General features: G+C 34.0%; 1 protein-coding gene across 5 annotated transcripts in view; it reads right to left on the bottom strand.

The window, feature by feature from the left end:
- The window catches only part of PCCA (propionyl-CoA carboxylase subunit alpha), a 338,552-nt gene that overhangs the window by 77,338 nt on the left and 246,365 nt on the right, over positions 1-14,849 (bottom strand). For 4 of the 5 annotated variants that reach the window (XM_039849219.1, XM_039849218.1, XM_039849217.1 and 1 more), the window contains one exon: positions 4,597-4,695. The exons of the other annotated variant lie outside the window; for it this stretch is intronic. In XM_039849219.1, the coding sequence (XP_039705153.1) occupies positions 4,597-4,695 (99 nt within the window). The remainder of the gene's footprint in view (positions 1-4,596; positions 4,696-14,849) is intronic. 5 annotated transcript variants of the gene reach the window in all.

Here is a 14,849-nt window from a genome sequence, read left to right as displayed (position 1 = left end):
TATTTACAATTAATTGAGAAATACTTCAGAGAAACAATAGCCTCTTAAAGACTTTTGGGGTTCAAAAGACAAGAGAATGGCAGGCTAGTAAAGGGGAGAAAAACATAACTATAAATAGTGCTTGCACAATTGGTTTTATTTTAAAAAGTAAAACTGGATCTTAATTCATACCACACACAAAAAACAATTCCAGGGGCATTAAGGATTTAAATGTGAAAAAGCACAATTTAAAAGGTTTAGAAGAAAATATAGGCAAATATCTTTAAGAGCTTGGGAGTAGAAGAGGACTGTTCGATCCAATACGAAATACACAAACCATAGAGAAAACGATTGAAAATTCTGATATTAAATCTCTGATTTAAAATGTCACTTGTATATCTTAAAAAGACAAAAATACGAGCTACAAATTGGGAGGTTTTGTGTAACACATATAACAAAGGGTCATGATCCACAAAAATATGAAAAACATATGAAACAATAAGAAAAAAATCTACTTTTTTAAAATAGGCAAAAGCCATGAACAGGCATTTTGCAGAAGAGGAAAGAAGAGTGTCAATAAATACATTTTAAAATGCTCACTGCCATTACTAATCAGGGAAATAGACATTAAAATCTCAGAGATACCATTCAAACCTACCAGGCAGGAAAAATTTAAATAGTCTGGATATCAGTGGTTCACCAGGATGTGAAACAGATTTTTTAAGGGCACAGATTCCTAGGTTCAAATTCTGGCTCTTCCATTTACTAGAAGAATGCCTTGGGCAAGCAATTTATCCACTATAAGCCTCAGTTTCCCCAAGTGCAAAATTTAAAAAAAAAACACATCAGTATATCTTTTATTGGATTGCTGTGAAGATTAAATAAATTAATACAAAGAAGTACTTAAAAGAATCAGTACCTGATATAGTAAGTATACAATAAGGTTGGCTTATTATTCATATTATTAATATCATCATCCTCACTATTGGTATGCACGTAAATTGGTCTAGCCACATAGGGAAAATCATTTGATGTTACTATGTAGGTTTAAGGATGCATTGCCCCTACAACCCAGCCACTCTACTGGCATAGTCTTTGGAGGAACTCTTATTTCAAAAGGAAACATGTAGAAGAATGATCATATAAGCAATATTTGTGATAACAAAATAAATAACGCAAATGTGTACTTAGGGGAGAAAAATAAATTGTATATTAATATGACTTAAAAATATATAGCATAGAAATAAATAAACAAAAGCTACATACACCAACTTGGACCAAATTCACAAACATAATACTGGAGGAAAAAGGAGTCACCATAGATAGTCTGGTGCCATTTACATCAAGTTCAAAAACACAAATAGTTAAATAATATATTGTTTACAGTTTTACTGTATATGTAAATATACCTAAAAAAAAGAAAGGGATAAATTCAAATATCAGGGTGGTGGTGGCCTCGGGGGCAGGAAGGGAGAGTCTCTAACCAAGGGGTCACAGAGAAAAGTCAATAGTATTGGTAATGGTTCTTTTTTTAATCTAGATGGTGAGTAAACAGGTTCGTTGTGTTAGTCTTTGGCTTTTGTAAGAGTCATTCATATTACTCTGTATATAGAAAACATTTAATAATAACAAGTTTAAATGTAGTTATGAAAATCTAAGGAAAAAAAAAAGAACAGCAGTTATTATTGTAAAATCACTTGAAAAATAGCTGTAGTAATATCCATCCCATAGTTCTTCTCTGAATTTACCATAAACAAGTACAAGAGAAATCCAAATACACAGTAGTAGTTTCATTGCTATTTGCTTGGAGGTATTGAGCTGAATGAAATTCTTGGGCAATGGAGCCCAAGAAGTCAGCATAGAGAAAAAAGGAGATAGGAATGAACCTTGAAGTTCTGCCCATGCTTAAGGACAGGAGTAATAGAAATCAACAAAAAACATTGTGAAGATATCAGTCCTTTCTCCTGTCATTTTTTCAAATCTCTTCATCATACAATGTTCTTTATTCTGACTGCTGCTAATATTTTCCAGACAAAATGATTTCCCGTATGTTTCTCTAATAAACTCTTAAGTTCTCTCTCTGCCTCCAATCTCCTTCTTTAATCCACAATGCAACAACAACAACAACAAAAAAGAGGTCTTTCTAAACTCTAAGTCTGTTCATATCATCATTTCCTTATTTAAAACTCTTCCATGGGCCCCAATGGCCTAAGGATAAAGCAGAGTCTATATAATTAACCAGGCTTCAAATGACTTGGCTGCTACTTAATCTCACTTTTGCTCATCGTACCATAGCTTATTCTCTGATTGCAAAGGTTTAAAGCAATGGTTCTCAAACTGTGGACCCTGGACCAGCAGCATCAGCATTACCTAGGAACTTATTAGAAATTCACACCTAGGACAGACCAATGAAATCGGAGTAAACTCTGCCAGTCGATTCAACAATCTGAGGTTTAACATCTTTTAGTTGATTCTGAAGCACACTAAAGTTTGAGTATCATTGGTTTAAAGCACAAATGAGAGGTAAATTATTTGAAGAACTTTATGGGAAAACTGAAAAGTACTATACAGCATAGTGGTTAGAAGCATACAGTCTGGGGTCACACTGCCAGAGTTCAAATTTCTGCTCAGCTTCTTCCTACCTTTGTAATCACAGGGAAGCCACTTAGCTTAACTCAGTACTGTGTAATGCTTAACAGCGCAGACCTTTAGCGAGACTGCTTAGATTTAAATCCTGGCTCTAACCCTCCCCCCAATTAGTTATGTGACCTTGAGCAAGTCACTTGACTTTCTCTGAGCTTCAGTTGCCTCATTTACAAAAGTATAAATAATGGTACCTACTTCATACAGTTTTTGTGAAGATGAAATGAGTTAATATATGAGTAAGCACTGTGTATTATTTACTCTTATGATAATTGTTATTAATTTCATGGGAACCACGTTATTTTTAGAGATAAAAAGAGTCAACGGTGAATGCTAATACCCATAAAAAGTAAATAAAATTTATCTGTTCTGATAAAGAACAACTTTCCTCACCTCATTTTCAGGTAAATGACTTTGTTTTCTTCAGTATACCATTGATCTCTCTGAGGTTATTTCCTTCCAGTGAGAGAACACAAGTGAAAGCAATGACCACCTCCAAAGAGTCAAGGAATCTGCCTTGGGGTCATATATTTCACATTAACTTTTTTTTTTTTTTTTAAGCAAACAAGAATGAAATAGAATTGACTAAACCTTATCCCCATGCTTAGGAAAATATTTTGGGGGAGTATTCTAAATACAAAACCAGTGTTAATTTAGCTAGAAACTCTACATGTAAAAGTACCATTAAGACACCTATCTACATAGTCAGTGAGAAGGATGACGAAAATATCATGAGACAAAGATCTGGACAGTAGGACTTCCTATCTCTACTTACTACTGAGAGGTTATACTATGTCCTGCTGACCAAAACACAGCACATTCAGTGCAGAGTATATTCTGTTGAACATAAATAAGTATAACAAAACCATTTTTTTTTTTAGACATAATAACTGAGATCTAGTAATGTGACATTATGCAGTGATATTTTTTCAAGGGTCTCAAGTGTTTAACCTCATACTTAGAATAGGAAAGAAAATATGAGAGAAGAAAATATTGGGACAAGTCACAAAACCAAAGTGAAAATATAGGGCTCATTATTGAGAGTTTGTTTCTTAGAACCATATAGGTAATATATCAGTTGAACTTGGCTGAGAAATTAGTCATCAAATATTAACTAGGGGATTCTGGAATCCTCTGCTGCAGTCTCTAATAGAGGTACATATGATTCTGGTATAGAGTAGTTTCTCTCTGTGATTCTCTTGATTTCTTTAGGTTTTAAAACTCGGTTTTTCATGTAAAACCAAGTTACGGGAATATAAAAACATTTTCATTAAAAAAAAAGAAAAAAATAAGATTTACTGCTATGGAAGGTTTATGATTTTTATTTGCATGTGACAGCCACATGGTCTACCATGTTTTGTTCGGTTTTTCCTGGAGCTGTAAACCTCAATTATGAAGTGAGGTGAAGGAATTTTGGCAGAATCCCTTTTCATAACTTTCTACTTTAAAATGGAAGTCACTGATTACAAAGAAGAGTCAACCACCTCTGGATTTCAAGGTATCTCCTCAATGCAAGAAATTTTATATTGGGGGGGTAATAAATTAAGATTATTCAGTTTTTAAGAGGCATCAATGTGCTATGGCAAGTCAACCTGAATAGCTCATTTTTCTGAATAGTTCATATTATACAATTTCAAGTATGCAGAAAAGGAAGGTAACAAAGTCAGCCATACTTTACAACTAAAATAAAACTAATAATTTAACATTTTTAGAAAAGCATGCAGAATGCTTTATTTATAACAAAATATAATACACTAACTTTCCTGAATTGCCTGGAAAAAAAATTGATTCCTCAGAATAAGACTTAACAAGATTCTCTACAATAAGAAAAAAATGTTTTCAACTATAAATAAAATGTATGACATGGATAAAATGCAGCTTTTCCCCATCATATCTGTAAGTTTTAACCACACAAGTACTGGTAAGGATTTTGGACTTAATGGAGTCCTCTAAGTAAATCAGCAGAACATTTACCTGTATTGTCCTCTGAGTGCCATCAACGTTGACAGATAATAAGGGTGAAGCTAGGTTCCACGTGCTGGTCACATTTAGTTTTGACCCATCAACTTCCACCTGTTGTGACACCAAATAAGACTGTTACCATGAAGACAGAAAACTGATCTCAAGTTCATTGCTGCATACAAAGCAGCAGCCATTTTAAACAGATGGCTCCTAAACAACCTGTCATGTTTACTGCTACCGCCATGAAAGACAGGGTCCAACAAGAGTCTTCTTAGCCATCTCTGGGGAGAGGTAAAGGACTTGGGCACAGCTGCCTCTAGGTACTCAGGTTTCAAGTCATTTCCAGTAAGTAACAAACAGCCTTCTAACTCTAAACCTATCTGGACATGCTACATTTACTGCAATTAGACAAGTAATGCATATAAATTTCAGTGACATTTTGCAACCCACACAACAGGGCCTGCATATAATATCCTCTCCAAGGACCAAGAAAGAACTTTTCTGTGTTAATTTTAATGAAGGACTATGCATTGTTATCTTCATTAAACAGAAGCTTTAATTAGGCAAAACTGTTTGGAGTTAAGTATTGAAAGTCCATTTTGAACTTTACAAAGTTCTGTCACATTTTTGTCGATAATAAATGACTAATTTCATCAAGTTACCATTCATGAAGATATAAAAACCCATAATCTTTTAAAGCAGATTGTCTTAAGAAAAAATTTTTAATTTCCAAATAATATAATAGTAATTGAAAGAAAAAGAAATCACAGCTAATTTAAAATAAAAAGTACTATTCGTAATTTCTTCCTTTTCACTGTCATTCCCTAACTCTCTAACATGAGAAGTTAAAAAAATATTACTACTTTAGGTCTACAGTAAATAACCTAACAAATAGGTATTTAAGTTTGCACTCACTCATTAAAAGACACAAAAACTTACACTGTTTAGAATATGTGAGTACATACACGTATTGATGTACATGCTTGAATAGGTATTTTGTGTGTGTATTTCCTCTATAGTATGATCACAAAGTCTGTAAACAAAGATATGCTATTATTGGCTGTGTAATGAAATATCAGTAGGACATATATTATGCACTCGCTTGCGTTTCTGGGTTAAGAGGCTGCCCTGTATATACAGTACAATTCTATTACTGGGAAGAAAAAACAATGACTTTGGAATCACACGGACTTTATAGTCTCACTTGATATAGATGTCTTACTAAGTTCGAGTTCTCTACTAAGATAGTGTTTACCGTCTTTGAGCTTCGATTTCCAAATTATAATATAGTAAAAAATATATGAGAGGGTGCTATAAAAATAAAATAAATTAACATATGAAAGTCTCTGCCAATATACCTGCCATGGCAGTTCCCAAATATTTTCTCTATTCTTCTGTCTCTAATGGTTTTACTACTCTACCCTTAAATGAGTTTTAAAAATAAAGTCAGATACTCACACTATCTCATATATTACTTACTATTAAAACATTACATGATACAGATCTGAGAAGAAAGCTGTAGTTTGATTACATCAGTACTAACGCATTTTTCTGTTATTGCCATCTTTAGGACATGAAGGGGAGTTAAGGAAAAAACCTAATCTATTTAAATCATGTGAAATTCTAAAATAGAATGCTTAAACAAAATGTGATACATTCATACAATAGAATATTATTGGGCAATAAAAAATAATGAAATCTGCTACAACATAGGTGAACCTTGAAAACATACTAACTGAAAGAAGCCAGAGACAGAAGGCCACATCTTATACAGTTCCATTTATATGAAATGTCCAGAAGAGAAAAATCTATGGAGACAAAGTAAATTATTGGTTGCCTCGAGTCGGGGGTGGGGTGGAAGAGGAAGGAGGGGTGGGAATGAATGTGAGGATTGAGAGGTGATGGTTATCGAGAGAGAGAGAGAGAGATCTATGTATGTATGTACGTCAAAACTCTAGTTAACTAAAAAGAGTAAATTTTATATATCTCAATAAATCTGACTTTATAAAAATAAAAACATATGGAAAAAATCTACCTCCTCAAAAAGAGTATTTTTAAACTACCTTTATTTTTCCTTCCTGAAAATTGATTTCTCTTCCTGTATCCTCTGCTATTGGATGAGTGGATATAAATGTTAACTTGGCAAGAAAGACAGAAGGAAAGTTCTCTCTAGACAGAAATGTAAAAATTAAAATAGGCCCTTTCAAGTCCCTGTGGATTACATGAAAGAAAGCTAACAGGAAGATGGCAATCAGAGATCAGAGTCCTCCCTATTTCCTTTTCTGTGTGGACCTTTGGGAACAGATGGGGGGTGACACTGTAGAGTGGTGGGTGAAAGCATTATGACAGGTATCAAATACCCTTAAAATATCTGGGCTGGAGGGCTACTTCTGGAACATAGGTGAGGAAAAGCTGCAGGCTTCTAGTAAAGCCCAGTCCTTGGTTTCATGGCATTCTAAAGTGGTGTGGGAGCAAAAGTACAGCACTGATGGAGGAAGAGGCTAGATACAAGTACATCATGGTAAAAATCCAGAAGTTTCTACCTGTCCTAGTAAGATGACTAGAGAAGGTCTGAATCAGGACAAAGATCACATAGTACAGGGAGTCCATGACTGCAGGCAAATAGTAACCAGGACTATGGGTAGCAGAAGCCCCTTCAATGACAAACAGGATGAATTATTACACGAGAGTCACTGGTCCAGGCCCTTGCAACAAAGCCTTGTAAGGACAGTGTGGGTCTGATTTCTCCTCCTTTCCTTTATAGTTAAGAGGGGAGTCTGACCACCTCCCCAAAGGCTCCATTTATGTGCAACCAGAGTCCACACCTGGTGGAAGCTGGAGTAAAGGAAAGAAACCTGAAACACTATGATACCCGAAAGACACTGTTTAAATCAAATCAAAAGAACCCAAGATCCTGTTTATTATCAAGCTTTTTTCCCCCTATGCCCTTTACTAATGAGGAGGATTACATATGACAGACAATAAACTACATTTTCTTGTACACTGATAAATAATGAGTATAATTTTGTAACTTCACTAGGTAACTGAAGCAAGGAAGCTATCATAGCTCCAAATCATAAACTAAGACACATATCTGCAAATTTTACATGAGAGAAAAGAACATTCTGAAAGCCATTACATGCCTTCTCGGGCCTCAAGTAATAAACAGATTTCTAAAAAACAAACAAACAAAAAAAACCCCACACATAATTTTGAACAGCAGATGTAATGATTCTATTGACACTATCATTAGATAAGTGCAATCTAGATGTAAGTATAAACCATAAGAGAGGTAGAGAATGTTTCTTTGAACTACATTTTAATACCATAGAAAGGTAGAAACAGACTGAAGAATTCTTGTTACTATGCCGTATATATTGTTTACACCTAATTCTTGAGCCAAGGGTGACTGAAGCAACAGATGTAGAGTGGAAGTGGCATTTCATTATTACAACATAGAGAAATTGACATAAAAAAAAAACACGCTCTTTTCAATGCCAAAAACAAATGAAAAATGAAATCCAAGATAAAGAAAATAACAGATTTGTAAGAGGGTATTCAGGTAAAAAGTCTAACAAGAAAAAGCTACAGGCTGCCCATGCTTATATCCAACCACTTATCCTACTGCAACATAAATAATAAGCAGAAAATAACCAGTACTGGACCTTTGCATACAAATTGCAAAAAATATTTTTATAAAGAGAAAAAGGTAAATTAAGAGTATATAACACAAGAACTACTCAAGGAAACACAGGAAGAGTTCAGATAAATAATTCTGCAAAGTCTCAAAGACAACCATAGGAAATGTGACCCCTCTTAAAAAAAATGAGCTCAAATAAGAAAAACAAAGGTTCAAAGAAGAGATTATACAACAACAGAAGGAAATGAAAATCAGGCTGGTAGAACTCAAAAAAAGTGAACAGAAAAATAACATTATAGAGATAAAAGCCACATTAAGAAACAACCAAAAATAGAAAGAAAAAAAAATGTTGCTAAAAAGAAAGAGAAGGGCATGAAGAAATCATATAAAACAAAACAGAAAAGACTAACAATATAAAAGCAATTTATAGAGACAATAGATAGGGAGAAATGGGATCCAAAGAATATGCAAAATCTTCTTCAAAAAAGTTTAAAAAGAAAAAAAAAGAATAAATGTAAATTCAAAGATAGGGTACGACCTTTCAAAATAAATAAAACCTTTAATTTTTAGAATAATGATGTTTATGGACCTTTAAGAAGAAAGGATTATATGGGTATTTATGCAAAAATAGGAAATCATGCACAAGCAAGGAAAAACCTCAGGTCAGCCTAATTTCTCAAGAGCAACAATGATAACAGATGACCACAAAGAGATACAATCTAAGTACTTAAAAAAAATTGTTGCCCCCCCCATTTTATACCCAGCTAAGATAACATTAACGTATATATCAAATAATCTCATAAATATACCAAATAATCAAATAAATATACCTTGTAGCATGTACAAAAGCCCCTTCTTTAAAAATGAGGCATCTCTATACATGCTGATGAAACTGTCCCCAAGAAAATACAAAATACTATATACAGTATGCTATCATTTGTTAAGGAAAAAAAACCCCTGGAAGTGTGTTTTTAAATGCATTGAGTATCTCTGGGCAAATGTATAAGAGGAGTAGAGGGGCTAAGAGAGAAAGATGGAAGGGAGACTCGCTATGCAATGCAAACCTATTCATACTTTTTAAATTTGGTCCTGTATACGTATGTTACATATTTTTAAAAATTTAAAAGTGAGGAGAAGTATAAATACTAATTTCCTCTTTCATTATAGCATGTGGTCATGCTATACCTACATTAGACCTTTCACCAACAGGCATACAATAAACGGTAGCTGTTCTTTTAAAACTTCATTTCGGTGTTGGAGAGGATGCGGAGAAAAAGAAACTCTCATACACTGGTGGTGTGACTGCAAGTTGGTACCGCCACTATGGAAAACAGTATGGAGGTTCCTAAAAAAACTAAGAATTGATCTACCACATGATCCAGCAATCCCTCTACTGGATATTTACCCCAAAGACTTGAAAACCCATATCCGAAAAGATATTTGCACACTGATGTTCATAGCACCATTATTCACAGTGGCCAGGACACGAAAGCAACCAAAGTGTCCTACAATAGATGATTGGCTAAAGAAGCTGTGGTACATATATACAATGGAATATTATTCAGCCATAAGAAGAAATGAAATACTGCCAGTTTCGACAACATGGATGGACCTCGAGATAAGCGTGCTAAGCAAAATAAGCCAGACAGAAAAGGTTGAAAATCACATGATATCACTTATATGTGGGATATAAACCTAAAAGCAACAAATGAGCAGGACGAACAGAGACTCATGGACATAGACTATAGACTAGTGGTTACTAGTGGGGTGGGGAAGGAGGAAGGAGGTACATGGGGTAAAGAGGGTTAAATATAGGGAGATATGGGGAGGGTGAAGTGGGTAAAGGGGATCATATATATGGTAGCTGAAGGAAACTGGACTTTGGGTGGTAAACATACAATAGAATATACAGATGTCAAATTATAATGTACACCTGAAATTATGTAATTGTATTAACCAATGTTACCCTAATAAACAATAAAAAAAAAACAACTTCATTTTGGTTACAGAGCAATACTCATTTCAATTTCTCTGGTCATAGATTTATTGTTTTCATTTACAGCACCCATATATTTCAGACCATCTCTTTCTCATCTGAAAATGATAGACCTCAACCAGCTATACTGACGACCTCTTCTAGGTCTAACATTCTATGGTTTTGAATGCAAAGCCCTTTTATTCAAGCTATATTTAGAAGTTAATTTCTGATGTCAAATTCCAATATTAGAAAATTTTTTGTTTTGCCCAAGCACCTGCTTGGAGTTAGAAGTTTTTAAGATCTTTCCTTTAACAATAAAAGCTAACAAATTAAGTAAAATTAGTGTGGGGGTAAAAACAAAAATAGACCAAGAGTAAAACGACAAATGACATAACATTCTGGAACTCAAATAAAATTTCATACCTTTCAAGCAAACGATATTGTGGAAATGTTCTAGCACTATGAAAACACTAGAACATTTTAGATTATTTTAAAAAACAATCCAAAGACATAACATCTGTTTAAAAATGCTAACCCAAATGTAAATAATTTGTCTTCAGTTTAAATAGACCTAGGATTCAAGTGCACCAAATTTACATTAATTATCATATACTGCTGACCCACATTCTTAGCAGATGACTTCCTCTTTTCACTGAAATTAAAGGCATGAGACATGTTCTCTTATTTTCTGGCATCATCAACCATCTCCTTTCCTTTACTGATATTTCGCATACTAGCTGCTTCCCATTTTCAAGCATGTACAGAACTCCCATATTTTCACTGCAGGTGCAGTTGAGCCACTATGCTCTCCAATACCAAACTATTTCTCACCTTCCTCTTACAGGTTCTAGAACAATTGCTCTCTACCTACTTTTTACCACATAGCTTTCCCTTTAACCTTCTACAATCTGCTAAAAGTGTATTTTGAAAGATCATAAATCTTCAGCAATTTTTATATTATCTTCTTAATCCTCATTATTCTTTACTTCTCAACAGGAAGGAAGACCTCTCTGTGGAAGTGATCTTTAAGCTGAGATGTGAAAAATAAGTAGGAATTAATGTGGTAGTGGTAGGTGGGTAAGTGGGAATACCCAGAGGGAATATTCCAGAGGGCATGTCATGTAAAAAAGTCCCTGAGGCAAGAAACAGCTTAGCTTATTTGAAACAGGTATACAGAACACAGAACAGAACACGGTGCCCTGAGAGTGGAGAGCAATGGGAAACACTAAAGGATTCCATCTGGAGAGTGACATCACCAGCTTCCTGGCTACAGTTTGGAGAACAGATTAGATGAAACAAAAATAAAAATTATGGTGACCAGGTGTAGACTATTGGTAGTGGAGAGAAACTGGGTATTCAGGAATAATATAAACTGAGGAAGTAAAAAGTGGGAAGTGTGAACACAGCAGTCAAGGTATGAAATAGTCACTGAGGACAGGGGAGAAGAGTGAGCCTATCAGAAACCAGCAAAAGTGCTACAGTGTTAGATGCTCAGCTGCAGTGGGACATCATGCCCATGTAATGATATGAATCCATCCTTACTATGTGATTTTCTCCAGCAATGCTCAGCTACTTTTTGTGATGTAGGCATGAAGAAAGTGGGAGGCTAAGTTCATCTGAGTTTAGGACTGAAGGAAGAATGAAGGAGTTCAAGAAGTTAAAGGTATTTGTAAGTGAATGACTGTAATTACAGGCCAGGCACTCTAAGCTGAATAAAGCATGAAAAAACAGGAATGGGGTCCATGGATGGACAGAAAATATAAGGACTAATGTATTCAGGCAGAGAGACCATGAACTGGTTGCTAGCCTTTAGATGTAGGAGGGAACCTTAAGGATGCCAAGAGGAAGGGAAGGTAGTGATGTGGACTGATGATATGAGCTCCAAAGAAGGGTTTTACAAGAAGAAGGGTTTTACTAGAATGACAGGAGAAAAGCAATCTCACCTCTTTTCTCTGAAGTGTGAGAGAAAAACTAACACTGGGTTTCTGTGAAGACAAGTGACGGAACATCCAGAGAAAAGGCTAAGAATACAGGGGAGTCTATTGATGACAAAAGAGATACTGAGGGAACAGTGGAAACAGTTGAGAGGAAATAGATTATATTGAAAAGCACAGAAAGTGGATTTAGGAGTAACGGATGATTGAAGAGGCTTTCGGATAGCCCGACCTCTCTCCATCTTCACCACTACCACCTTAGCCCAAACTTGTCATTGTCTCACCTGGACTACTGCAGTAGACTAGTCCACACATATTCTTCCGTAACTACAATTGGTTCTCCTCACTATAGGCAGAACAATCTTTTGTAACCATAAATCTAATCATTTACAAAATCAGGTACAAAGAGAAAGTAAAGACAATGTGAGAACAACCAAGTGGAGGTCCTACCTGCATTTGAAAAGTGTAAATCCCAAAAAGACATGTAATAGTGCATCTTTTAATAAGTTGCATATGTCCTACCACCCTATAATAATTTAGGATTATATTCTAAAGTATTGACATTATAAGTTTGAATTAATCAGAGCAAGGTTCGGTTGAATGAAATTTATGAAATTCATCTTAATACACTTTATTTTCTGATAACTTCCCCCAGCTTAATCAAAGAAATCAGTTTATTTGAAAATTATTCATAATAATACCACTTATGATGTTTAAAATAACAGTTCAAAGACATAATTTCTTTCCTATTTCAAGAAAGCATTTTCTCACATTTAATTATCTACCTGTGACTTTGTATTCCATTAAAAGCATTTAACTGCATTTACGGTACAAATAATGTTAATGTGGAACATTTTCCATGAGTTGTTTGGAACATTCAATTTTCCTATCTACGTAATCATAAGGGAAAAAGAAAGTACACACCCTAAGTTAATTTGACATTTGAGAGAGATTACTTACATCCTTTACCATTAAAAAACAAAAAAAGCACTTCCTCAGAGATACCTCATGACACAGTTAAAATATTACAGCTCCTATGGCAGTAGGCACCTGCTACTCAATTTTTTTCAACATTAGGAATGTAAAACTTACAAAACAAAATATTTGCCAAAAAGCATTTCCAAAAATAATATAAATTAGGGAAGATTAAGGCTGTGTTTCTGATTTACCATGTAAGTTCTTTTTGTTATAGGCAAATTCTAAATTCTTTTTGCCATCAAATGTTAAGATTAGCATTATACAGAATTAAATCTAAAAATCAAGGTATTCCACTTTTTTAAAAAAGACTTTGCTTCTATTTCTGAAAATATGAAGGATAAAAAAGATTTGTTGATTAAGATATAATTCTCAGAAAGGAATAACTAGTTCTTGCCCCTGTAATAGGCTATCAGAGTATATCTTAAAAATAACCACACTCTGCACAAAAAGTGGAAAATATCTACAGTATATCTGATTTGACTATTAGGCTGGAAAGGATCCTAGACATAATATACCTAAACCCAAACCTCTCCTCCTCCTATTTCATATATAAGAAATTAAAGAGTCATATAAGTTATGTAAGTTATAGATGCAATTATCTTGCAGTTCTCCTCAGAGTACTTCCTTTAAGTCGGCTTGTGAAAAGAAAAAGTTAACAAATGTAATCTAAATACAAAGATACAGTACTTGTATGTAGTAGACACTCACTGTATATTTGTACCTTGAAAGAAGACTGTTCTAGAAATAAAGCTGTTTATTTATTTTGGATCGCATCTCGACTACTGCTAAAATATGATTAAATTGTGTATCAAATAGAGAAGATCCACACTTCCCAATAAAATGTAGTTAATCAAATTGGGATACTACCGCCATTTAACATTATTTTAGTTAACTGATTCTACATAAGCTGCTGCTACATATGCGCAATACAAATGTGCTTTTTAAAAAATTCTAAGTGAACAGGTTGACAATAAGCAGCACATAATTTTCCTGTTCTTCAAATGTAATAATTTTGCTAAGTTACTTGCTTCAACATTTCTCTCTGAGGTAAAACATGACAAAAATAACATTTTTATTCTATTATAACAATTATTAACATTATAATAGGAACTGCTTTGTATCTTAATATAACACAAAAAGCAAAGGTATTCTTTATCCTGCTCTATTTATTAAAATACATTATTATTCCAAATATAGTTATGATACCTATAATGCCCTTTCAGAGGGAAATGAGATGCTTGTTTTCTAAAAACAAAGGAGACAACTATTTTTCATAAATTTCTTCTTTATTACTATCACCTTGGAAACAATCTTTTCTGTCCCAAATATATAAGTAATGATGACAAAAACATCAAGAGGAATTAGACATGATAATGGTGAAGATCTGTTAATCTGTCACAAAAGATTATATTAAATATGCATGTGTGATAAATGTAATTAAATATATCTCAAAGGCTGTGAACTACAAAAACAAATTTTAGGTACTGATCTACAATCAGCCAGGCTGACTAGTTTCTGTTTAATTATCGCCTCATTAATTGATCAGTAACCACTTTAATTTCAGTTGTATGATTTAAAAAAAATCCTACATTATTCTGTCCACAGTTTAATTATAGTAGTAGTTTCTTTTGGATTAGTGTGATAAGGTCATTCTCTGCAGATAATACTGCAAATTATATCAGCTTAATGAATAACTCCAAGTAGATGAGTTTAGCATAAGGAGCAACTGAAGCTG

Source organism: Pteropus medius, unplaced genomic scaffold (assembly GCF_902729225.1).
Source record: "Pteropus medius unplaced genomic scaffold, Ma_sr-lr_union100, whole genome shotgun sequence".
Lineage (NCBI taxonomy): Eukaryota > Metazoa > Chordata > Mammalia > Chiroptera > Pteropodidae > Pteropus > Pteropus medius.
The sequence above is the reverse complement of the archived record's forward strand: the minus strand, read 5'-3'. Positions and strand labels throughout refer to the sequence as shown.